The sequence below is a fragment of the Myotis nattereri genome, assembly GCF_964212035.1.
Source record: "Myotis nattereri genome assembly, chromosome: 5".
In the NCBI taxonomy this organism is placed as follows: Eukaryota; Metazoa; Chordata; class Mammalia; order Chiroptera; family Vespertilionidae; genus Myotis; species Myotis nattereri.
In genome coordinates, this window is record NC_138080.1 from 59,443,226 (window position 1) to 59,471,190 (window position 27,965).

General features: G+C 38.8%; 1 protein-coding gene across 2 annotated transcripts in view; it reads right to left on the reverse strand.

The window, feature by feature from the left end:
* Positions 1–262: 262 nt before the first annotated feature.
* Positions 263–27,965, reverse strand: part of GAB1 (GRB2 associated binding protein 1) — a 113,865-nt gene continuing 86,162 nt past the window's right edge. Inside the window, exons 3-11 of one of the 2 annotated variants that reach the window (XM_081091010.1) lie at positions 26,208–26,427; positions 21,494–22,095; positions 20,001–20,086; positions 19,503–19,806; positions 10,678–10,767; positions 8,929–9,022; positions 7,611–7,734; positions 5,057–5,179; positions 263–2,671 (exon numbers count right to left, since the gene is read on the reverse strand). In XM_081091010.1, coding sequence (XP_080947136.1) covers positions 2,513–2,671; positions 5,057–5,179; positions 7,611–7,734; positions 8,929–9,022; positions 10,678–10,767; positions 19,503–19,806; positions 20,001–20,086; positions 21,494–22,095; positions 26,208–26,427 — 1,802 coding nt within the window. In that variant the 3' untranslated portion in view covers positions 263–2,512. The remainder of the gene's footprint in view (positions 2,672–5,056; positions 5,180–7,610; positions 7,735–8,928; positions 9,023–10,677; positions 10,768–19,502; positions 19,807–20,000; positions 20,087–21,493; positions 22,096–26,207; positions 26,428–27,965) is intronic. The other variant, XM_081091011.1, reaches the window with a different exon arrangement.

The window sequence follows — 27,965 nt, forward strand, 5'->3', positions numbered from 1 at the left end:
CCTTGGAATACACCTTTAAGAACATTCTGATAAGTATGCTTAGAACCTGTTATTATTTGCACTTACATACGTTTGTGTGAATCAAAGTTTTGACAGCATGCAAATAAAACAAGGGATAGAAACTGCTGAAGCTTTTCACCAGCTATCGATAACCCCAATTTCATATCTGTGTTATTCAGAAATGGACTAAAATAAATGAACATAAATGTGAACTTCAAACGCATTTATACTGATGAAATAAACTTTTCAGGCTTTCAGTATTGGGGGTACACAAAATTTTATTTAAAAAAGATTCTAGGCTAAAAATGTTTGGAAAAGAGTGCTCCACAAGAAACTGCCTTTTAATGTAATTTGTTAATACAATGTTCAATGTCTGAGACAAACTTAAGACATTTCAATTCTTAAATTCTTCTGCACAATGGGAACATTTCTACAAATCAGAGTGCTACAGATCTTCAAAAATGGTAACTTGTAATAAAAAATTACACTAAAAAATTCATAACTGCTTAGACTCTGTCGATAGGCAGCTTTAAATAAGATTTCTATTTTTTAATTAATGTGTACAGTGTTTTAATCTAAAAATATGGCCCTCCTCCACATGACACAATTTCCTATCATCACACACCAAACTGCATTGTGTTCAGGCACATTTCAGTGATTTTAGATTTTATGTTGTGGTTTTAGTATGAAACAGCTTGCGCACGCCAAACTCAAACAATCTCTTTATTTAAAAATCCACCTCAAAATTCACTTCTGGGTTTTAGCCTTTGTTTGAAAAAGAAGCAAACATTTGAAAGCATCAACTGTTACTAATCTACAATTCATCATCTTGTTATGCACATTTTTAGTTTGTGGATCAGGGAAACAAACCCATTATATTGATTAGGCACAGAACTATGGCCAGAGGCCAGATATCAGGGCACATCTGTGTACTCAGGCAACAGAGGTCTGAATGGAGGGGGTCTTGCCTCAGCCATGGGCACTGCAATCTCTATGCCCCCTCTAACAACTGTTAGTAGATCTTAAATCAATACATAAGAGATTGTATGTCATTTAGTTAAAAAACAAACAAACAACTCTCCTTTCTAAATTATATAGCAAAGCCAAGACAGATACAAATAATTGCAGCTTCACTATAATTTGTGGTCTTGATATCATGTATAGGTGAGACAGAATTATATGATTCCTCTGGTGGTTTCAGAAATCTGGTTGAAAGAGGTCGATGACTATAAGATTTCACATTATAGCAAGACTCCAATATTTCTTGAACTGGGACAGTGAATATAAATCACAGTACAAAATCCTTATTTTTTTTTTTAACTGGAAAAGCAATAGGTGCTACATATGAGAATCACTTACATAACATCTTTTTTTTAATGCAGGTATAAAATATTAATTGCATAGGAATTTAAATATAAGGCTAAGAAGAATATTAAGTAAAGTTAAAAATCATAGAAAGGGCACTATGGTGTCAAAAGATAGAATTTCATTCTTAGAGTAATAAATCTGAATTACTGTCTAATTAAAAAAAATCACAGTATGTTGCTATAACTAACAGTGAATGTCAACTATGTCATTAATTCCAAATTGGAAATCAGGACTAACAAGAGCAAACTAAAGCTCACTGTCTAAACCTGACTGGTGTATTAGCACATCAGTGCCTGGTACGTACCTGATTAGTTACATAAACTACAATTTGCAAATAATACAAAGTTTAATACATGTTAACAAGTGTGAGAGCACATCATCACCTCATGCCATCAGTGATCTGTAGGCTTGCTTGGTAGTGTAATTATTCAGTCTTTCCGAGATACAAGATCCCACCCGGCAGAATCTTCACTCAGTGAACTAAGAACACTGTAATTAACAAAATATAATAAAGTTCTACACTGAGAACTAACTGTACATGAACCAGAGAACCAGTCTTAATAGTAGTATACATATTATCCTTAGCATTTGAGAAAGCAATGAATGATGAGTCCAACTGTACTCTGTAGTTTAATGACTACCACCTGCAGTTTCAGGTAGAAAGGTAAATTGTGAATCTACTTTCTCATCTTAGCATTACACTGAAGTTTAAAGAGAAATTTACAAACCTACAAGTAGCTTAGTTAACTTAGTATCGCCATCTAGAGTAGTGTGAGGAAAAACAAACACTTCCCAAGGAATTATGTTAAGGTACATTTGCGAATACCCCAATCAATGTTTTAAATGAAAAAGTGCATAAATACAGTAATACTACAAGTGTGTTAACTATGGAACCAATTTTTTTCTGGGAGCTAAACAATACTATTTCCCTACATTTTTTTTTTTTTTTACAGGTTATGAACTGTTCAGATACCATAAAGCACCAGTGACAGTGTAAATTGCTTGGTTATGTCTGAAAGGTCCTTTGACTTCAACTAGAGTAAACTCCAGGATCTACCTGGAGTTTAAGTGTCAAGTTGTCTTCAAACAGGATTTATCTTTACAATTCCGTTCTCTTTTGTTCAGACACAGCAGAGCAATATATTCATTTCACACTCTTGGTTGGTGTGTCGGATTCTGTGGACTGTCTCCCATCTGTCCAGGCTTCTCGGGTGCTCTTCAGAGCTAGGGTCTTCTGTTGGTCAACTACAACATAATCCACTCTCTCATCTGCTACATTGCTTCCTGAGCCGCTGATCTTTTGCTAGAAAAATGCAAATTAAAAAAAACTCATAAATTTCCACATAGAAAGGAGTGCTTCTGAGTGAAATTTGGTCTTAAGCCCTGGCTGGTGTGTCTCAGTGGTTAGAGTGTCAGCTTGCGCACTGAAAGGTTGTGGTTTCAATTCCCAGTCAAGGGCACATACCTGTGTTGCAGGTTCAATCCCCGGCCTCAGTCTGGGTGTGTGTTGGAGGCAGTCAATCGATGTGTCTCTGTCACATCGAAATCTCTCTCTCTGTGTCTCTCTCTCTCTCCCCCGTCTCTAAAAAAATCAATGGAAAAATATCCTCAGGTGAGGATTAACAATAATAACAAAAAATTCAGTCTTAAAACACAGATAAACATGCAGAATAAATAACTCTTGAAATTCTATTTGATCACACACACAAAAATATCACCTCAATTTAACAATGTTGTCTCTCTCTCTTAACTGTACATTGTTTTTCCTTCCATTTAAAGTTATCATCTATAATAATAAAAGCGTAACATGCTAATTAGACTGGACATTCTTCTGGACAAGCCCGGGTTCTGAGTGCCTGCCAGTAGCCAGAGGGAAGCCCGGGTCCCAGGTGCCGGAGGGAAGCCGGTGCTGGCAGCCGGGGGAAGAAAGGCCTACTCTTGCACAAATTTCGTGCACTGGGCCTCTAGTATATAGTAAGAATTCAAACTAATGCTCCCCATCACAGATGAAATTCTTATAAAGTAGGAATAGCAGACACCTGGTTCATCTTAAGACACACAATTTGCTTCTAGAACCCTTTAGCCTTTAGCTTAAGCTTAACTTTTTCAAGTTCTGAGAACATGTTTCAGTGCTTACTTTCAGAAGTGAAGAAAAGTCTTTTTGAAAAGCAGTATTTTCAAGAATGACAAACTACACAGGCAGATGGGCTGGCTCTCTTACTCCTAAAATACAACTAAATACTAGCTAACTTAAAACAAAAATAATAATATTATTTTTTTAAAAAATATATTTTTATTGATTTCAGAGAGGAAGGGAGAGTGAGAGAAAGAAATAGAAACATCAATGATGAGAGAGAATCATTGATGGGCTGCCTCCTGCACGCCCCCCACTGGGGACTGAGCCTGCAATCTAGGCATTTGCCCTTGACCAGAATCGAACTCGGGACCCTTCAGTCCATAGGCCAGCCATGGGCAAACTACGGCCCGCGGGCCGGATCCAGCCCGTTTGAAATGAATAAAACTAAAAAAAAAAAAAAAAAAAAAGACTGTACCCTTTTATGTAATGATGTTTACTTTGAATTTATATTAGTTCACACAAACACTCCATCCATGCTTTTGTTCCGGCCCTCGGTCCAGTTTAAGAACCCATTGTGGCCCTCGAGTCAAAAAGTTTGCCCACCCCTGCCGTAGGCTGATGCTCTATCCCCTGAGCCAAACCAGTTAGGGCCAAAAACAATTATTAATGCATTGTTGGGCTTGCTAGACAATAAGGAAAATACCCAGGGTGTGAGGGAAGCAGAGGCAGCAGAGGTCTGCTAAATGGTAAAGGCAGTGCTGTCTTTAGGATGGATGTCAATCTCTGCAAGGTTAGGAGGTGCTGGGTGGGAGGGCATGCTGAACCAGGTCTATTCTGTTAAGTTCGGGAGCCCTGAAGGGAACTGGCTTGGTCCTAGCATGGGAGCACCACGGCTTCCTAGCAGAGGCCAATGCAAGATTCCCACAGATAGCCTCAGCAAAATGAATTCACAATGTATAAAACACACAAGGGGCCCTAGCCGGTTTGGTTCAGTGGATAGAGCATTGGCTTGCGGACCGAAGGGTCTTAGGTTCGATTCCAGTCAAGGGCACCTATTTCAGTTGCAGGTTCCTCCCAGGCCTGGGGCCTGGTCAGGGCTTGTGCAGGAGGCAACCAATAGATGTGTTTCTCTCACATTGATGTTTCTCTCAGTCTTTCCCTCTCTCTTCCATTCTCTAAAAAGCAATGAAAAAACATCCTCGGGTGAGGATTAAAAAAAATAAAAATAAAACACACAAGGAAACAAGCCATCAGGAGTGTGAGTTAGCAAAAACAATAAGCACACAGATTCAGACCCCCAAGAACTTCAGATATTGAAATTATTACATAAACATTATAAAATATATATGTGTGAAATGCTCAAAGGAATTTAAAAATAAAAAAAGAGAAAATATGAAAGAGGGATAAGAGGTACAAAAGATAGAATGAGAAGTTCTAACTAATGAATAATCAGAAACCTCAAAGAAGAGAATTGGTACAGTTTTTCATATGGAAAATAATGCAGTAACTAATAAATAATAATAATACAAGAATAAGCTCTATGTTTCACGTATTCACAACCGTAAACCGACTTCCCCCCACCCTGTATTTACAGAATGAGCTTTCACTTACTTTACGAGGTGGTGTGGATTTCCCAGAATCTAAATCTAGATCGAGGTATTCCACTTGTTTGTCTCCTTTGGGCTTGATCATAGGGCTGCTTCCTCCATCAAGACTGCTACTGCCAAAAAGATTCTGAAAGGACAATACAACAAAATCAACTGCCAAACATTCAGGAGACATATTGGTTTTCTCACTTTCCATCTACTAAAGCCTAAATATTTATTCCAAGAGGACATAGCTGGAAAAATATCTGCTTAGAAAACTAAATAACTTTTTAGGATCGGGGAAAAATAAGTAATGTCTCAAAAAACTGATCAAAACTTACTTTAGAATAAGCTAAAAGTAGTGTCAAAAGTCAAACTTGGTTCAAACCAAGACTGGGATGTCAAGCTACTATAAGTTTTGATAGCTCAGCCTGAATATTATTAAAATGACATATGTATTCAATTACATATTTATTTATTTTAAAATATATTTTTATTGATTTCAGGGAGGGAGGAAGAGGGATAGAGGGATAGAAACATCAACGATGAACGAGAATCATCAATCGGCTGCCTCCTGCATGCCCCCTACTGGGGACTGAGCCTGCAACCCAGGCATGTGCCCTTGACTGGAATTGAACCCAGGACGCTTCAGTCCTCAGGTCGATGCTCTATTCACTGAGCCAAATCAGCTAGGGCTCAATTATATTTTTAAACTACAGGATCCGTATGCACCTTGCCTTCAAATTAAATTTTTTAAGAAAGTTCTATATTTTATTTAAAGGCTTTCACACTGAAATTAGTTTAGAATAAGTATGTTAATGAAAGCTTCTAGAACAGTGGTTCTCAACCTTCCTAATGCCGTGACCCTTTAATACAGTTCCTCATGTTGTGGTGACCCCCAATTTCATTGTTACAAATTGAACATAATTAAAGTATGGTGATTAATCACAAAAACAATATGTAATTATATATGTGTTTTCTGATGGTCTTAGGCGACCCCTAAGGGGTCGTGATCCACAGGTTGAGAACCGCTGTTCTAGAATAATGACCCTATTGGCAAACTGTATTTTATTTCTACCATCTAGAATTTTTACCACTTAATTTCCTGTCTTCTCTTGGTCTTATCCCTTCCATCCTAATAGGATTTGTACAAGAGTAGGACTAGTCTCTAAAAAAAATAAATAAATAAAGAAGGGAGATAGTGGACAGCAATTTTTGCTAAGGTTAAACAGAGTAAGCTGTGATTTAGGGCAAAGACAATTGCTAGGAAAACAGTTTACCCCTCATTTGTAAGCAGGGCTGCTGACAGGCCATGTGCAATGTTTTTGTGAATTAGAAAAAGATGCTCTCCTTCCTCTGGGGTGTCAAGGCTCTGTGCCAGGCCCTGCCGCGGGTGGACGGGACATGGTCTGGGTTGCTCCATAGCTCGTGAGTTCAGCCTTTTGTACACACTACACACTGTAGGCAGGGTGATTATGCAGTAACCAATCTGCACCACCCAATGTGATGGCTCTATTAGCAGGAACAGATTTTTAAACCAAATTTATCAACTATTCCTAATACAACATGCAGGGGACAAAAAAATAAGCAAGTTTTGGTACTCGGTACAAACAGCCATTTTCCTCCTGCCTTTTTCCCCTAATTCATAAAGAAACTGATTTTTTCCTCTAAGTGAGGTGATATTTCATTCTAACATAAAAAATCAAGCAGGTGTGTGTATGTGTGAAAATTTTTTTGTATTCAAATGTGACCAGTGGAAGAACCTGTACCTGGAATTTCCCTAATTGGAAACACCTAGAATTCACAGTATCACAAGGCTATGAAAGGACCCAAGAGTTTATTTGATGTACACGTTTAATGTCAGTGAGTTGTTCCCAAAAAGAATTTCTCAGAATTGCTAGGTAAACTGTTTTCTAATTATTACTAGAACTGGAAATTTTTTCATCTTGAAGTATTGTTAAAATTTATGCCCCTATTTGCTCCTGATCTAATCTCAATTGGGAACAGCCTGTCACTGTGTTCTAGCCTTTTGCCCAGTGTTTTCTCAAAACAGTTTAGAAAAACCCTAAGATTCTAGGAGTTATTATGAGTGTTCTGCGAATTAGAATAAAATAAAAACAACTTTGTTTTCCTAAAATTATTTTAAAAGTTTGCAAAATTATTGAACATATTTTTGTTGTTATTGTTACATAACAATATTTGTCTTTAGTAATGATGTATTTGTCATTCAAATTTCAGGAGTCACATTAAGGGCTCAATTCACGAATGCTTGACTTTGGATCTGTGTATAAATGAATAGGCAGAATCCAGTATAAAGTATTTTCTTGGATAGTTTCAAAAATCAAGTACATCCTATAAAAATTACAACTGGAAGCCTTTTAAAATTAATTTTATTTCTACTTTTTAGATATTGGTATTACACTTCGACCCTCTACTGGTTTTAGACTTTAGCATAGTATTTTTAAAAAGCATCAACAAACTGTCTTTTATCCTTTTTCCTTAGGTATAAAGCAAGATGTAAGGATAAGACTGACAGACTGGGAGAAATAAGAGAGAAGTTAAGATGAGACTTTACATACCGAGTCTTCACCAGATAGGTTTGGGTTCATGGGTACATAATTCTCTTCACTATCGTGTGAGTCGCTGCTTGAGGTTGTGCTATGCACTGAACCCGGTCGGGGAGACATGGGAAACCTAGAGGAACTAATTACAAAAATTATCATTACAAACACAAACCCTGACAAAGTTTCTAATATCACTTCCAAAATAAAATGAGTGACAGTTTCTATTCTTTCAGAAATTCCCATTTAAGTTTATAATAATCTATTTACACATTTATTATAATAAAAGGCTAATATGCAAATTGAATGAACGGTGGAACGACGGGTCGCTATGATGTGCACTGACCACCATGGGACAGGCACTCAATGCAGGAGCTGCCTCCTGGTAGTCAGTGTGCTCTCACAGGGGGAGTGCCACTCAGCCAGAAGCCCTGAGCCAGGCTCCAGCTAGCGAGTGCAACAGTGGTGGTGGGAGCCTCTCCTGCCTCCGTGTCAGTCGGACATCCCCCGAGGGTTCCCAGACTGTGAGAGAGCACAGGCTGGTCTGAGGGACACCACCCTCCCCCCCACCCTGCCGCCAAGTGCACAAATTTCGTGCACTGGGCCTCTAGTTTATTATAATCCAATTTTAGCACACATTCAAACGCACAACCAATATTTATAGCTACATTGCAAATGTATAATTTGGGCACCAAATGATCTGTGCAAAACAAAGAAAAAGGTATTGTTAGGGATTTGGAGGATAACTAGAAAGTCAAAAGATATAAAAAGAAAAGATTTATGAATTCCCATTGAAAATAACTATGTATACCAAGACACATGAACACATATTCAACACAGGTTGGTAACTTCATGTATTCATTTCTTTATATACATTTAAATGAATCTTAATTAAATAAGTTCCTACCATAGAAACTACCATATTTTCCATATCACTTAGTTCTTAGAAATTTCTAGCCTCATGAACCCTTTACACTCTTAAAAACTATTGTGAACTCCAAGGAACTTTTGTTTATATGGGTTCTAACTATTGATATTTACCATATTACAAGAAATATAAAAATTTTTAAACATAAGAGTAGACAAATACACATTCTATTTGCTGTCACACAATCTCATCTAATATTATGCAGCCTCTGGAAAACTCCAGTGTACACTCATGAGAGAAGAAGAGTGGAAAAAGCAATTGACATCTCAGTATCTTAATGAAAACAGTTTTGATTTCACAGAACCCCCAAAAGGAAGCTTCCCAGACCGTCCTTTGAAAACCACTGTTCCAGGTACTGTATTTTCCATTATAATGAACAATCAAGCTATATATTTAAATAAGACTTACTCTCGAGCAAAACTTCTAGTGATGGGAGACCTAACTGGGGCTTGTAATTCTTCCCATTCTGGCAAAGGTTTTATTTCTAAAGGTGCTGGCTTGGCTGGAATAAAAGAGAGAAAAAGAGATTTTTAGTATGCAGAAATTTGGAAAACAAAACCAGATCCTCTCCCTATATATTTATACATTATAGACAGAGTACATCTAAGACCAACTAGTTTCACAGATGAAACAATGTTCGTGGATGTTTATATGATTTGCCCAAGATTACACAGCTAAACAATTAGTGACAAAGTTAATCAGGTAATGTTTCATGATTGTTGACTGAAAGCCTAAAGCTCTATTGCAAACATGTTGCTTAATTTAAATATTTTATGAAGATAAACTAAATGATAACAAAAGAGAGTAATGTGATGCAATTCTTTCACAGTTACTTGATTTATACTTTTCATGATTTCCTTATTTTATTTTTACCTAATTTTATCCTTAAATATGGACATTTAATCATCTATGTAAAAATGTTCCAATTCTTCAATATTAAAGTATCAGTTATATAACTATACAATAAAATAATGTATGAAAAGCATTAAATACAAAATTTTGTTAAAATAAAAAACAAACAAAAAAATGAATGACTAAATTTTCTAAATTAGTTCATGCTCAGTCTCTGGAAACAAAGAAAACAAAGCAATAATTATATCTTTAGACTCAAATTCAGCTCTGAGAAAAGGCCATAATCAAGTAATTACCTCTACCAAATTAAGTAAAAATAAATAAATGCTAATATTCTTATTTGTTTTATTTATAAATGGTCTTTGCTTATTTACCTCATTATTGTAGTGACAACAGCTATGCTAGTATAAACCACAGAGCTCTCGGCCCTTCACATCAAGACTGAAACACTTCAGAAATTAATTAAATGAGCAGAAGAACTAAAATAATATTATTTGTTAATGTTAATTATATTTTAGGAAACTATTTAAATATACTAGATAAGTATTAGTCACCTTTCCTCCTGCCATTCTAAATTAAAAATTTTTATTTTTCCAGGTTTCCTTCTAGTCTTTGTCCATATATGTGTACTTTTAGCCAACTATGTTATAATTACCATCAAACAATAAAATAAGTGGTCATTTTAAAGGGCTAGGTAGATTCACTGGTGCTCAAAACGAAGTTTTAACTCAAATACAAAAAACTCAATGTGATTTTCTAAAGACTAGATTGATTTAAGTTCAAGTTAAAATAATTTTGCTCATCTATACACTTACAATGGACATGTACAGAATACTGTGCTGACTGAAAGTATTTCTTTAACTCTTATATTTCCCTTTTTTTGAAACCCAAAGGTTAATAGCAGTTTAGTTGTCAAATTCTAAGTCATGGCATAAAACAATTAATCCATGGGAATGAGTTTGCATTCTAGCTCAGAACAGAAAACATACATTATATATAAACATAGGAGATGATTGGAATTCACAAGCAGCTCACAAGCTTAAAGAAAACAATGTATGGAAGCCTAAAGGGTTAAAAGAATGCAAAAGGACAAGACTGATTATCACATATTATCAAATGTTTAACATGCTGCTGTTAATGGCATAACAAGGAGACTCATTTTATATTACGGGAAGTATTCATTAGAAATAACATGCTGGGAAGCTTTATTTACAAAAGCAGTGGGATTTAAGGCTCTATCTTTACTTTTCACAAAATAATTAAATTCCCAACGCCCCATCCAGCATGCGGTGCTAAAGTACATACCCTTTCTTCTCGTAGCAAAGTCACGTATGCTTTGTGAATCAGTTCGCTCTAAACCATGGGGTTTGGGTCTTAAAATTTTAGGACTTTGACCTAATTGGTAAAAAGAAGACTCTCTTAATATGTTATTTTTTAATGGGAAAAAAAATGGACTCTGTAAAAAAGCAACAGAGCCCTGAGCAGAAATGTTACATCTCAAAAGCATAAACAAAAGTTCCTTGGTGGAGATATTTCAATCTAGCTATGCATCACTCACGCTCAATCCACTGGAAAAGAGAAAGCTGCATGCAACAATATAATATGCGAAGTGTTACAACAGGTGGCGGGGTTTAGTGGGATAAGTGGCCCAGTTAGTTATCTTTATTTGTGGGAAGGAGGAAAAAGGCGTTCCAAGTCAGCTCTTCTAACATGCCTTAGAAAACTGGGTCAAATAAAAAACATTTTAAATCCCTCAGTCTGATCTCAAGTATGTCTTTTCTTTAAAGTTTGGTGTCCTAATAAAGTACTGAGGCTACCTCCTTCCTCAATATTAATCTGGTGGAGGTACTTTCAAAAGTCTAATCTGACCATTCCTTCCCCTCCGGACCAAACAAACCCCTTGTGGGTCTGTTTGTGGACCCACAAACAGTGGACGCTGCAGTGCTTGCTAACCCAAGACCAACATTTGCTTCCCCGGGACACTCAGTGGTGTCTGGTGACATCATTTTGCACGGATCAGATGTCTACACTCTGGAGCTGCCGAGGGTCTAGCTTCAATGTAAGGATTTAAAAACACAAATTCGTTCGCCATTTTCTTTCCCTGTAATCTCTGGCACAGACAAGTAATGATGAAAAACCTGGAAAAGGCAGGGTCAATACCCAGCAGTTGGCTTCATCCTTTTTCCCACATGAAGCCTGGATGTCAGAGTAGCAGTATCATTTGAATAAGTTACCTAAACTACTCTATTCTCAATGGTACCAAATTTTCTTTTTTTCATGGCTTTTACAAAGCTGAGTTGACATCTATTAGATGGCAAAATAAGAATCGATGATATCTGCACCTTATCTACCCAAACCTAAAAGTTTCTTAAAATGTGATTGCCTAGAGCCCAGCTGGTGTGGCTCAGTGCTTGTCAACCTATGAACCAGGGCACATGCCTGGGTTGCGCGGGCTTGATCCCCAGAGTAGGGGATGTGCAGGAGGCAACCAATCAATGAATCTCTCATCACTGATGTTTCTATTTCTCTCTCCCTTTCCTTTCCTCTCTGAAATGAATAATATACTTTTAAAAATGTGATTATCTAGATTATAAAACATGAACATTCTCTAATTAACCAATTTTCTGAGTTATGCAATTAATACCCTGAGTTAATTCAGAAATGACGCAGGCCTACTTTAAGATGTGAGTGCTAACATTCTGGGCCATGATCCTACCCCTAATACTGACCTATCCAGGGCCCATGCTGGCCGGGCACTTTTCTAAAACAAAAGGGCATGTCAGCTTTTTATACTTCTCCAAAAGAGTGTATTTCCATAAGAAAATACATTTACTTTAGAGCTGAAAGGCCTTTACAGCCCAAACCCAGCTTCTTCATTTTAGGGATGAGATATCCTTGAAGATGAAAAGAGGTTAAGTGACTTGCTCAGGTCACACCATGCTCCTGTACGATCCCATTTTGTTGTACCTCTCTATCCTTTTGGGAAATAGAGAATCTTAGAAAATCAGTGTTTAGAGTTTCATTTTGAACTCCTCAGTTGCTTGAGATCTTACATCGACTTGAATGCCACAGATGGTGGATATGTGAGTGGGGTGATGTTTAAAAATTACAAATTGCTTTTAGAGCTACTTTTGGTTTGTTGGTGCTTACTCAGTGTGTTCTCTGCCCGCCTCCTTTTCTAAGAGACCCGCTTTCATTAGCTCGCAGCTTCTGCCTGATTTTTCACTGTGGTTTATCTAACAGTGGGTCATTCCTTACATCTCTCAACTTTCACCCTTGGCATCTTACCTATACCTGTGGTTAAATAATCAAGGTCACATGACTTCTAACTCTACCTAGTTCTGATCTACGTACTTCCACACTTCAGCTGTCTGACAGGTCACCTCCAATTATCCTTCCAACATTTGACACTGAGGGCATCATCTCTCCTCCAAACCAATGCCATCTCTCAAGTACTCTCAAGGGTACTCCTTGGTTTTTTTAATAGAAAAATATGGTATTGAGTGAGATTTTTAAAGTGCCTTTAAAACATTTACATGTATTTTCTCAGCATCCAGAGCTTAAGATTGATTTTAGGAGAAAAGTTGCAATGTGGATAGGGTGTACTGAACTGTGCTGAGTCGCTGAGACATTTTGTTAGCTTTATTTCTCTCTATCCTTCCAAACTCAATAAAAGTCACGCCCCATGGTGTAAATATGCTTGTCTTGTAATGTCTTCTTCTCCTTCTAGGCAAATACTTGAATGCTTTTCTGACTGTTGAAGAAAGGTGTGAAAATAAAGTGTAAGAAATAAGAAAGGCAAAAATGAACCAATCTGAAGATAGACTGATTCTCAAATTCGGAGTGTAAACAGAGGAACTCATTTGAGCCTCAACTTTTAAATCCAAGGCAGTTATGACTTGGCTTTAGCTGGACGAGGTTGGAACAAAAAAAGGGACTTTTTTTTTTTTTTTTTCATTTGGCAAAAAGTGCCAACTACTGCTGAAATTCCTATTGTGCTTATCTCCCCCAGACTGTCAATCTCTGGATCATGTGTTTCTTCCTTATTTGGAGCACAGTTTGGTAAACCTTAATCTCTGGCTCAGATCTCTGCTCCAGATCCTAATCCACATATCTACAAAACCACCCGCATGGATGGTCTGCAGGCGTTGGCACTACATGTTCAGAAAGGAATTTATCCTTTGACTCACCCACCACCAACCTGCTTCGCTTCCTATACTCCTGGTTCCCACAGCAGATCTCTCAGATTCCACTTTCTCACCTCTCTATATCAGGTTTACTTTATACTTATACTGACAATGTAATTGTTTGTTTTCATTCACCCAAGAATTTAAAAAAAGATCTGAAAGTCTGAAGTCCTTCCTTCCTTTACTAATGTGCACATCAGTTACCCGCTTTTTGGGGAGCGGAACTCACACTGTGCGGCTAAATGACCCCCCCCCCATACTGCACGTGCCCTCAAACTTTAAAAATCACTGTAAGTGCCCACGTTGAGGGAGCACTGAGAGCCAGGAAAGGCCTTTCTTATTTGATCATCTCTAAATAAAGGCTTCAAGAACCCTGGACTTGGAAAACGAAGGCAAAGCACTCTCTGAGAAAGATGCTGAAAAAGGTATAATTTTAAAATACAATAACAATATTTTCTATCAGATCATTCAATCTTAGAATGAGCTTTCTAGAGGCCAGCCTGATTATATTACTCGCCTGTATAAAACCCTTTCATGAGGTGCTCAGAATAAAGCCCAAACTCATTAGCGTGGATCATAATACTCTCAGGATCAGGCACCTGCAAGGCATTTGGCATCCATTCCTCCATTCTTACTTTCCTCCCTCCCTCCCACCCACGACTGTGCCAGCCCCATCTCCCCTCTTTTTAAAGGATCTGGGCATGCTGTTTATTCTGACTAGAAGATCCTCTGCCACCCTCCCCTCCTCTACCATCATTTAATTGCCACTCACCCACTCAGACTATCCTCAGGGGAGCTTAGCTAATAGTGCCAAGAGCTTACCTCAACCACAGCCCCTTCCATGCTAATTATGATAATGTGTTTACTTTTCTCCCTCCTCCACTGAAGGTGAGCTTCTTCAGGGAAGCCATCTTTCCTTCCCCGACAAGACCTAGCAGAGGGCATGGGTAAGCTGGTAGGCACTGAAACCTATCATATTTAAAAAGCTGTGGTGTGTAATCTGATCAATGTCATAATTTTTTGTTTGTCCTTTAAGAGGTAAAAAAGAGTGAATGAATGTTTTAAAAGTTGGTCATCCCCAAATACGGTCACGGCAGTCACATGAGGTCATTTCAAATAAGCAGATGCCATCTTTTTGCAAAATCCATGAACTTTCAAATATTATTTTAATAGGTACTGCCTCTATATGCATTCAACTCAACGTGGAATTATTTATGCTCCTCTGAACTTTTACAGATTATGCTATTTCCAGTAGGCATCTCAAATTTCAGGAAAGAAAACTAATTTACGTTATTATTCTCTGCTAATTCCAAAAAGTAATCAAGGTAGAATATGAAAAACTTTCCCACTTGTTTTAATGGTCTCACTGTATAGAGAATAATAATAATTATACTGGAAGGTCCAGAATGTTTAGGGGGGAAAAACCCCACATGTAAAGGCGATGCCGTAAAAATACACTCCATTTTCACTCCCTTTACATTGTAACACCAAACAGAAACCTAACTGAAAGTCAAACTTTAACACTTGTTTATTAAAATCTAGTTATTTTGGCCAGTGTCATTCATCCATCATCCATTTGTTATAGCATAAAAGCCATTTTGAGAAAGCATGCTAATTTTTAATTACATTCAAAAACTTCTTTAGAAAATGTCTTGAAAAAATGTTTAGAGCAAATGTATCACTGTGCCCAGAAAAGACCCACCCAAGGAAGCTCCTCACGATGCTTCCTGCACCAAAGTGACGAACGAGCCAGACCTGATGGCACTTTAACCAAACTCATGTACCAAAACACCAGAAGTAACTAACCTTGCACCACTTTTTCCAAACCAATACCATAGCGAACGGTCAGAACCACTGCAGAGAGCCATGAATGGACAAAGCCAAACAAAACAAAATAAAAAAGACAGCATCTGAGGCTCAAACAGCTGCTCCATCATGTTAGAAGGAGACTGAATCGGGGAGGGGGTCTGGACAAGTGCTGTGATTAAATATGGTAGATTTATGCAAAGACTGACTTTAAGAGAAGCTACGATAGACATCTTACAGAAATTTCTCAAACTTTGCAATAGCTTTTCTATGAAAATATAAACATTTCAGTGAAAACAATCAAAACATAATTTGTGCTGCATTTCCAAGGACTCATCTGCTTTCCTAATATTTAATAGAACACATGGAATGATGTATTTTCCTCTAGTAATATACATAAAACTTGGTTCAAAACAAATACTATCATGACAGAAATGGTACGGGTAAAAATATAGCTACCACAGGCTAGGGGATTGGCGAAGGATCCATGAAAATACATTAAACATATGAGTTTAGAATATCTCTGTATTTCTGCAGCTTCAGTTACTCAGAAGTATTTGAAAAACTCATCTGCACTACAAACTACAGCAGCTGACATCTATAATTGGGGGTATAAATAAGACTAGAATGTCACTCATTTATTATAGACCCTTCCAAAGATACTCCAGAAACTGGCAATACTGGATGTTGAACCAGGCTCTGAAACTAATCAAGCCATGTTTGATAGAATTAGGTTTGTTTATTATTATGTTTAGTTAATAAGAGATACTAGAATAATAGATTGAGTCATGTATCTGATGTCACAGAATGAAAAATTTACAACAGACTCATCTGATGCTATGATAATGAAAAGAATTTCATGACCAAATAAGACATTTGTTTTACAATTTGAGTTCTGAAGAATAAACTTTGCTTCAACATCTAAATTTAGGTTTAAAATGTGTTTTTCTTGAATAGTTAAAACTTTCTAAAGTAGGTTGACAATGTTTGTCCTGCAATATTAAATACCTTCTCACGCATCCTCTCTTGTATCATATTTACTGAAAAAGTAGGACAGTACTAAAGAAAAGCAAAAATATTTTCTTATTTATTCATTATTTTTGTTAATCCTCCCCCAAGGATATTTTTCCAATGATTTTTAGAGAGAGTAGAAGGGAGGGGAAGAGCCACAGAGAGAGAAACATCAATGTGAAAGAGACACATCAATTGGTTGCCTTCCACATGTGCCCTGACCAGGGCCAGGGATCCAGCCTGCAACCAAGGTATGTGTCCTTCGCCGGAATTGAACCTGGGACCCTTCAGTCCACAGGCTGATTCTCTATCCACTGAGCCAAACAGGCTAGGTCAACATTTTCTTTATTACTATGATTTTAGAAACTATTATTTTGCAAAACCCATTCTCCTTGATTTTGCCAAAAACTATGTGGGTATTTATTCTGGGTGCCTTCTCAGTTCATTTTGCATCTAAGAAAAGATACCAAATAAATATTCTGGCCCATGCGCTCGGAACTGTATCTCAACAGTTCAGCTAATTTTATAAAAGACTGAACACAATCTCCAGAAGTCACCCAAAACCTGCTTTGCTCTGTTCTAATGTGAAGTCACTTTATGGAGGTCAATTACTCTGCCATGTGCTAGAATATACTGTCACTATCCACACAGGGAGGTGAAAATATACAAATATGTTATATATATAACATATCAGATATAGTATACTAGTACATGCCATATTATTATGATATACTGTCTATTATAATATGGGGTACACAAGCTCTGTTAGATCTCGATGATACTAAAAGCATTATTTCACAACTTTTCTAACATATAAGTAAGGATCTTTTCTGATTCTGCATTAAGCTTACCACATAGAATTATTAACTGTGAAATCGACCAGGAATTGTCAAACTGCATTCCGCACAGCCCGAGGGGAAGAAGGAACAGGCAGCGGAGTAAAACAGGTGGGAGTCGGAGCCTGAACCTTATCACCTGTACCACCTCCACATTTATGGAAGACCTCAAGATATACAACTGTGGCGTTTGTCATTAAAAAGTGTGGCTCTGCTGCTACCATGCACTAACTACAGAAAAATAAGAAAAGAACCAGTGTAGCATTAAAATGAATATTTCATAATTGCAAAGAGTTCACGACACTTGTAATTTTAACCCTTCAGCGACCTTGAGCTCAATGATAAATGTACGCATGTCCAAAAATGCTTTCACACATTGCAGGCAAAGAAGAAAACGACCAATAGTGTCTACATAAATTTAAAGACAAATGAGGGCAAAGAGTAACAGAAGGAAAAATTATTAAATAAAAAGCCAGTGGTGCTCACACTCTTTGTAAGGTAACCGTCCGGATCATGGCCCTGCTTCTGGGGCTGTCTGGGTGGCATGGATGCTAAACGTGGCCATCTTCCCAGCGGTTGGACCAAAGGTGGACCCGGGACCCAACAGCAGCCAAACTGTGGCCTGGCCTACAATCTACCACGTGGCTTCGTGTGAACGACAAGAGAGAGCAACCTCTCCGAGTGACCTGAAGTGCGTAAATAATGAAGGAGGCAATTAGCAGATGTGGCAGCTGCAGGGGCATGTAAAAAGGGGCCGCGAGGCAGAATCCAGGCCAGCGAGGGGGCACTGTAGGCCAGAGCTCTGGGAGAGCAGAAAACCAAGTCAGGTAGAGGATACAGAGCAGAGGAACACAAAGAAGGAAAGAATGTGAGAGAGAACAAAGCAGACGCAAAGACTTCCCACAGGACAGACATGCAGAGAGCAGGACAAAGTGCCAGTGCCCTAGGGGTGCCTCAGCTCCCAATCACGTTCTCACTTCAGCACAGGAGTTTCCTCACTTACAGCAAAAGGAAACAAAACTCACGTTCAAGTTACTCTGAGTGAGAGTCTGTCTCCCTTCTCCACAACTGGTACTTAATTAGAATTAATATTAATGATCTAAGCCCAGGCTAATGAGAAATTTACACAGACATGACATACTCTTAAAAAGCTACGTATAGCTTAGCCGGTTTGGCTCAGTGGATAAAGCGCTGGCCTGTAGACTGAGGGTCCCGGGTTAGATTCCAGTCAAGGGCACATGCCCGGGTTGTGGGCTCTATCCCCAGTGTGAGGCATGCCGGAGGCAGCCAATCAATGATTCTCTCTCATTACTGATGTTTCTATCTCGTTCTCCCTCTTCCTTCCTCTCTGAAATCAATAAAAATATATTAAAAAAAGAAAAAGATAAAAGCTATGTATAGCACATGAGACTTTTCAAATGTGCTGAATACTCCAGAAGTCGTGCCACTGGTCACAGCAGATTTAATAACTTACTCAGTGGTCCAGATTAAGTCACATTAACAGCAATGCTGCAACACAGCTAGCTGTGAGGGTCTTAACCACTCAAACCCAAATTGTAAACCTTTAGTACATATCACCCATTTGGCTGAAAAGTTTATTTTCCATGGAGTTCTTGACAAACCACGCTACTTGAGAATTAATGTTACTTATGAAGGCCAGTACGAAAGAAAAGACTAGAAGCATTTATTTATACCCCAGCAAGGAAGAATAATTTTTAAGAAGTTGTTATACAACAGAATGGAAAGATTATACAAGCAATCTCACTGTCAGGCACATTAATTATCTCAAGTTTGATTTGATACTATATACTCTGGTTTGATCTGCAATGTTTTGTTCGTTTAAAATAATTAAATTAGTTCTTAGAACTTAAAAGTCAAAAGATAATACACATTAAATGTGAAATTTCTGGTTTCTCCTGATACATCAGAAGATTTGCATGTACGGGTCTATATTATTTTCACAAGTCAACAAAGGATTGTGGTCCAGGAGCAGTTAGTTACTCCAATTAGGGCACTCGAGTTTTTCCTAATTCTCTCCTCCTCTTCCCTGCCAATCCTTGTGAGTGCTTTAGTTTGTAACCTGTGCTGTCGAGACAGGAGATTTAAAAATCGCATGGAGGCATCAACATATAATATAATAATTATTCATCTATAACAGCAATATCGCTTAAACAAGTTAATAACTAAGGTAATAGGAAATACTTCAGAATTTCTAGTCCCAGTCCTGTTCTGGATTTAATGACAGTTCAAGGCAGAGCTAGCCCCTTCTGCTATGCCCTGCTCTGCTTACCTTTTCGGTCCGGCTTGAGGTTCCTATCCACGGGGGGTGGTTCACAGTCTGCAACGGGGACGGGCCTTCTGGGAGGGGTCTTTGGGCTGGACCTGAAGCCCATATGAGCAGGAGGAGGAACTTGCATTCCAAATGAAGAGAAATCAAACGTCCCTGGGGTCATGGGCACATAATTTGCTTCCTGAATGGGTTCTGTAAAACTGCTGGAATGCTGTCTCGGCGGAGAGTTGGGATTCATCGGTACGTAATTCTCATCCAGCTCTTCACTTGATACACTTCCCACTGTCAATACATTTTTGATTTTCTAAAACACACATACATTTCTTTTAATAAACAAAAACTGCTGTCAAACAGGAAAACATAATTGTACGTCATACCTATTCCTACAGATCTGAAGGGGCTTTTATTTCATGATCTCATTTAGTCTCAGGGAACTAAACATCAAGATTTTTGACAATGAAATATACACTCGATCATGCCAAGGTCAGTTATACTTACAAAGTGGTTATGGAAGCCTTCAAGGGAACTAGATCTATCACTTGGAAATGTTCGTGGAATATCATAGCAGTCTTGAGAACTAGCATCTAAAATAAAGAACAAACTATAAACATTTCTTCCCACATTTGCCAGCTCTCAGGGTAGTCAGGAATGACCTATTCTTTCTCTCTCTCTTTAAACACACACACATGCAGGTACATATGCACACAGGCTTTAAAAAGGATGCTCACAGAATAGTATCTTGAATTGGTACGTTAGAAAATGCAGGCACTCGGTCACATGCTAACCAGTACCAGTATTTGATTATGACGGTGAGTGACTGTCTAAGACTGGGGTCGTGGTGGGTTATCCAAAAATGGAGAAAGATATACTTCTATTTTCTTACCTTTTCACCACCTTGGGCTTCAATTATATCTCACTAACTTACACCAAGATTACCCAAACACTTCAAGGGAATTAGATGCATTAAATCTTTATCTTCTGTAAGACAGCTGGATAACTCCACCATAGTTTTTAGGGTGTGAGAATTTTACACTTTGACTTTCTATTTTTAGGATATTAAGAAGCTTAGGGTATAACCCAGACTCAATTTTTCTCCTCTCAAGGTCTGTAACTTCTGGAAGGCTCAAGGAGACAGAGCAGGAATAAGTGAAGTGACGAGGAATAAGGAGAGAGAAGATTCAGAGCTTTAAAAATAAAAAACAGCAAACAAAAATCAGAGTTGCTTGATTGGGACTGATGATTACCTGCTAGACACAACGTAAACACTGCTTATCTAGCAAGGAAGGAAATGGAGCCCAATCGATGTGACACATAGAAGTGGCCCTAAGGGCACAAATACAGGAAAGGGTATGAGTCTCGGAAGCTGTGTGGCTGGCCCATTTCCTGTTCCTCTGCCCCATCAGGGCCTATCCTTCCATGATATATAGCAAGAGGGAGAGAGGGGTGCAGACTTCCTGAGGTGGGAAAGAACTGCTAAGGCTATACTTCTTCAGGGATGAAAACCTCCAACTCTTTGTCCCTTCTGGCAGAACACACACACAGGCACACATCTCTCTCTCTCTCTCCTGGGAATCTACTGAGACCCTGGTATCTTTGCTACATGAGTGGGTAACTCCAGGACTGAAGAAATAAACGACTATCATTTGGTATCTTATTATGCTTAACAGAACAAATATTCAGCCTGGCAGGCGTGGCTCAGTGGTTGAGCATCGACTTATGAACCAGGAGGTCACAGGTTCAATTCCCAATCAGGGCACATGCCCAGGTTGTGGGCTCGATCCCCAGTGTGGGGCATGCAGGAGGCAGCCCATCCATGATTCTCTCTCATCATCGATGTTTCTCTCTCATCATCGATGTTTCTCTCTCCCTCTCCCTTCCTCTCTGAAATCAGTAAGAATGTATTTTTTTTTTTTTAAAAAAAGAACCAATATTCAGAACAACATGTTTTCCATCATGAACCTCTAATAGAGTAGAAGCCAAGGAGCACTGACCTTTCCGCAGTTTGTTCAAATCCACGGTGGAGATGGTGTTACTGCGCGAGGGCGGCATCCCTGCGGTGGGAACACAGTAGCTACTGTCGGTGTCCGAGGCCGTGCGTGTGATGCTGCCCGTTTCCACAGGAGATCGGTCGTGAGCCGGGTGTGGTTTCGGTGGCCGGGGGGGAGGGATATCTGGAATAGTGTCTAGCTTTGACGTCTGTCCCAAGGTTCCTTCCGGAAATGTTCGTGGAATCTGGTAAGTATTACCAGGTGTTGGAGGAATGTCATAGCTAATAGACACGTGCCTCATTTGAGTCTCTATACTCGAAGTCCCAGAGGGGGTATTAAACACGTAGAGTTCTCCATCGGCCTCGGTACTCGATGGAGACGCCTTTGGTAGAACGTCGTGGGAGTAACTCCTGGGCAGGTTGTAGAGGCTGGAGTCCACAGAAACAGACACGGCGCGAGGCGGCGGGGAGTCATACATGATTGGCTGCTGGAAGAAGCCGTTCACCCCGTGTTTGCTCTGGGAGGAAGCAGGGTTTTTATGAGCAGGGACATTATCATTGCAGTCTGTTTCAGAAGAGGTGGATTTTGCCGAATCAGCATGTGTTCTAAATAAAAATTGTTAATGACAGAAAATAAAACAGGGTGAGGACATAAGACTGCTTTTTAATAAATATATTAACAGCTTAGCAATCAAAATTCATGGCTTTTTTCATGAGATTTTTTTTTTTTTGGTGTGATCCATGAGATTGAAAGCACAAATGCTGCTCATTTTTATGATTATACACCAGACAACAAAACCGCCACCACAAAACCACCAAAGGCATTCTTCCTAATTTCTGTCCTGGACCTGCCCACACCCCTAACTCCACCTATTAAATCCACACATAAAACCACAATCCCTGAAGTACTGGAATTAGAAAGGTAAATGATTAAGGCACAGACACAAGGAAAAAAAGCATTTCCTCTGAAGAGCATGCAAAAACGTGGTGCCAACACAACTTATCAAGGTGATCCCATTTCTCTTTAGCCCACCTGTGGCTTATCTATTGTTCTGTACCACTGGAAGTCTAATGATTACCTGGCATTGAATAAATTCAGTGTGATCTATGGGGGGTGGGGGGTGGGGGTGGAGGGGGCAACTTGAAAGGCTTGGTATATCTTCCTTTCTACTAATTTTCTTTAACAAGCATTTAGCCAATACTGTAAAGAGGATCAAAACACAAGTCACAGAGTGAGCCAGTTCCAAACTAATTAATCTTGAGGAATCTCATTAGAGTATATTTTATGCTTTGGGTACATTTTCAGTCTCTGCATTTTGCCGTATCACAAAACGTGGGTAGAAGGCAAAATGAAGCTACGATCTGGATACCAGCCCACTCCGTAATGTTAGGATCCCTAAGCTACCTATGCATGCTGTCTGAAGTCCTGTAGGAACTTAAACTTACTAATTTTAAAAATGAACTTGTCAGAGATTTTTAAGGGCTTTTCTTCCTTGACATTTTAGTAACACCTGGCTCTACGTACTCTTTATGTTTTGGCATTCTCCTCTGCTGCTATAAAGAACCCATGTTGTGATATCCTAATTTTCCTTGTCCCTCACTGATCATCCCCTTGTTCATTGACAGGTTCCTTCTTCCTGTCTCTCTGCCTAGGAATGGCCAACAAAATTCAATCCTCTCATTCGTGAGCACACCCACCATTAAAAAGTCCTCCTATCTCCTACCGTCACCTTCCAGCGAATGCTGACAACTTCCATCTATGAGTCCCGTATTTTCCAACTGTTCATATTTCTACTTGGTTATTCCAGTAGCTTATGTGTATCAAACAAAACACAACTTTGACTGCCCTTTCCGATTTACCGTTAAAAGAAATGTCCTCATTCAGGTTCTCTAGGCTCAAAACCCAATCAGCTTTGATTCATTCTCTTTGATCACCACCATCACTCAGTTACGAAGTCTTTCTTCCTAACCAAGTGTCAATCCCTTGCCCTATTTTTACTGTCACCAACCAAGTTCAGGTCTCTGCTAAGTTCTATACTTCTGAACCCTCCTAAGTAAACTTCTGTACCCTAGATTCTTTTTCTTCCAATCTATGCATGGGATCATACTGCTATGCTGTGGTAAGATCAATATTTTCAGCCCTAGACAGTTTGGAAAGAGCACTGGCCTGTAGACTGATGGGGCCCGGGTTTGATTCTGGTCAAGGGCATGTACCTCGACTGCAGGCTCCTCCCCGGCGTGGGCCCTGGTCGGAGCGCGTGCAGGAGGCAACCAATCGATGTGTTTCTCTCACATTGCAATATTACTCTCTTTCCTCTTTCTTCCACTCTCTCTAAAAGTCAATGGAAAAATAACCTCAGGTGAGGATTAAAAATATATTTTTTTAAAACATGGTTTTCATATCACTTATACACTTAGAGAAAATCCTGTTTAAGATCTCTATGGGTGTGGGAACTACAAAAAGCCCACAAACTACTCCCCTTAGCATTGAGGCTTACTAATAACCTGGCTCCACCTTTTATGTCCTATTTTATGTCCTACTATTCCGCAAACCAAAGCCTTTACTCCAGCAGGCTCTCCTCCTCATCTTCAACCCAGCACTCTCATTTTCACCTCTCCTATCCCTCAAGCATTTTTATGCAAATTACTAATGATAGCCTCCCTTTCTCTTACCAACCAGGTGTGGCTCAAATTCTACTCCTCCCTGGGAAGGAATTTCCAACATATTTACACATTTTCTAAAAATGTGCTCTGTCAGTGAATTCAAACATGTGAGTTATAAGATGCCAGAAGCACAATGAGCAATAAACTTCCTACCTTTGACTAGCTTATAGTTTAGGGGAGAGTGAATAAAAATATCAATCTATTTCCAATTCTATGATAAAACAGAGATATGAAGGTACAACCAGGATGCTATAAAGACCCACAGTGGCATTTAATCCAGCCGTGGAATTTGGGGAAATGTTTCCTACATATGTCTGACTGAGACTTGCAGTCTGAACAAGGATTTGCAATTCTCCTATCTTGCCTCCATCTATAAATGCTTAAAATATTTACATGTTTTGACTTTTTCACAGGTTTACTTGTAAACTGTGAAGGTGACTGTACCTGAGGGGGCTGTAACGTATGTAATTAGTTTGTACCTTCAGAGCATTTAACAAAATGGTGGGCACATAAATATTTGTTAACTGTCATTTTTGCAAAAAAAGTCGATGCAAAATATATTTGAGCATAATTTTGATCACAACAGGAAAGCTGTGATAACAGTGAGATCAATGAAAGATTTTATATAAAAAGAAAATGTACTGAAAACTGTCACTTAACCGTTGGCTTTTTAAAAAGTTGATACTGAAAAATAATTGTGACTCTCCGTAAAATAAAATCTTAGTTAGTAGCATTGGTAACAAAGTTGCAAGTGTGTAATTTTAAACACTCACGGCAAACAAGCAAAAATCAAGTTAGAATTTGGTATTATTAACTAGTGTTGATTTACAAATTATTTTATTTTCTCTTACAGGTAAAATCCCATTACAACAAATATATAGAAATGCATCTTGTGAGTGTTTGATTCCATTATCTCAGGGAATAGGTCACAGAAATGAATTTGTGGATCTTAAAGATTCTATATAAATTTTTTTAAACAAGTGCTTTGTGTATTTCTAGCCCAGTCACTGTCTACATGAAAAAAAAAAATCTTTTTGTTATAAACAATAATGCTTAGTATCCAATAACCCTGTTTAAAAATCTTTCACATCTACTATGCAATTTATGTCCACATTTATACTACAAATTCAGATAATAAATATACCCAGTATCATTAATTGTCACAGCTGTTAATGGCACTGACAGGCCTCCTGATCATTATTTTTCAGCTCCAACACTTACCATGACCTCAAGCCTTCCAATTACTCAATACCAAATTAAAATATCTTACAGCTCAGAAGAGAGGGGTCTTGGAGCAGGGATGGAGATGACGGGAAAAGCAGGATTTGGGAAGGTCTTTATGATACCTCTGGTCAAGCACCGAAATCCACATACTTCTTTCTACTTAAAATTTGTAAAGTGAAGGCTTGGGTAAGCTCCACTTCACTGCTAGGTAGGAAAATCCACCTTTCATAGCTTTTAGCAATATATTTGATTTCATCCAATTTCACTAAAGCTCAATTAGTGTTTTCCGTAGGTTTTGCTATATTGGGATTTTACCTGTATGATTTCTCACACAGATCCAAAGCAACCACAACACACTCACTGCAATGGAATCGTTTTGCTTTCAAAATCTTCTAGTAGTAGGTATTCCTCTCCTTCTTCAGAAACAAAAGATGACCCTTGGCTGGTTTATAATCACATAAGAAATGGAGCAAGATCACCATTTTAAATCAGTGAAATCTGTTAAGCAAGTAATACTGTGAGTCTGTAACAAAGACTGTGAAACGGGAGACAGGTTTCCCAAAGAGCTTCCGGTGTAAGTGTTCCTTGCCAAAGATGCTAGAGAACGTGTTTCTTCAACAAAACCTCATGAATAACAGAGATCATTCGTGGAGGAATATAAACTTGAAATATATGCATAAAATAGAAACCTATATGGATGGTTTCTTTTAAACCTTAAAAAAGTTTACAGGTAAGATTCCTAAATGAGTGTGCACGCTCATACACACACACACACACACACACACACACACACACACACACACACACAGAGGCAGGCATATGTGGTTTACCTGGTGGGTTCAAGCGTCTTGCTTTGACAGTTGATTAGCAAGAGGTAGTCTTGAGGATCCTCCTGGATGCCAAGAGTCTCCATATGCGGTGGCAGGTTAATGAGCTGATATGGAGGAGGCTGGGCACCAGAGGACGGGTTCACCTGGGCGGACGGTGGTGTTGTAATGACAGCCGACGGTAAATCCACTTGTAAGGAGCTGCCAGGGGGCTTCACAGGATCTGCGACACCAAAGTAGGGCTGTCATTCTCTATCCCATGTTAAGAATTTTTTTCTAGAGCAAAGCCACTTGAAAGTTTGGAGGTAAGTTGTTTAAATACATGGAAATAGGCTAAACCAGTGGTCAGCAAACTCATTAGTCAACAGAGCCAAATATCAACAGTACAACGATTGAAATTTCTTTTGACAGCCAAATTTTTTAAACTTAAACTATATAGGTAGGTACACTGTTATTAACTTAATTAGGGTACTCCTAAGGCTTAGGAAGAGCCACACTCAAGGGGCCAAGAGCCGCATGAGGCTCGCGAGCCACAGTTTGCCGACCACGGGCATGATCCTGTCAGTTAAAACAAATACGACCACCTAAATGACAACATTTATACAGAAGATAACTGTTTCATATTAAAGAGATCTGAAGAGCAGGGATCTGTCTTCCAGAGGCTGTAAAAGAGCCATGGTTAACCTTGCCTTGAACAGTCTTTAGCTTTGAGGCTCCTGGAAAGGAAGATGATCTACCATATTCTACCATCTTTAGCACAAAAGGCAGATTTTTTCCATGATGATAAAGTGCTTCTTACGCCAAGCCAACCTTCCCAGGTGGCCATGTTATTACGTGGCGCCTACAGGTCCATGGTGCTGTGGGTACCAGGGTCAGCTCTTGGCCTCATCTTTATTCTGCTGCTCATCTTTCTACTTCTCAGCCGACTAGGGAGAACTAGTTCTACCTGGGGGATTCACGTTCAGGGAAAGAGCTTTTCTTTAAGGCATCCCCCCTTCCCTCAACTCATCATCTCATTTGCCATTTATTGGATTTCTGTAGGATTTTCATGCAAAAGGTGTCAGCAAGTAAAGAAGTAATTTATTAAGCACTTAACTAAGGGCCAGGAACTAGAAAGAAACTTCCATTATGTTCATTAGCAAGCTCATGAAAGAAAAGACCTTCCAACAGCCACAAAAAGCAAGCCCAACCCTCCCACACGACATGATGAGCAACGTTCTTTAAAAGGAAAGGGACACTGCCCTATCACTTTGGCTCAGAAAATGCACTATTTTCCAAGTTTCGTCTTCAGGATTGTTTTACTCATGTCAATCTGACCATTTACTCAGCTCTTCATATTTTAATGTAAGCACTGCATTGTCTTAATATTCTATAAATAAAATTTCTGGCCAAAGTTAATCAACTGACCTAAAAAAGAAACTTCTGTTTTATAAAAACATGTCATTTGCCCCCATTCGACTCTACAAGTAGTTGAATGGACCATGTTTGTTGCTTTTTGCCTCACCTAGGTTTCTAACTTACTGCTCTTTCCAAGTAATGTTGGGATCAAGTTTCTGAGAACCAAATATCAGTTTCGGGTTTGCTTATGTGTGTAAAATTATTTTCTGAGTTATTTCTTAATTTAGAAGGCATGAAGAGTATAATCAGCATTCATTAAAGGGCCAATAAGCTGTTGGAGCAAACTCCTAATAGAATTTCACTTGGAAAATGAATGAACACCGCTAAGGAAAGTCTCCACCAGCTTTCAGTGGAGAGAATTAG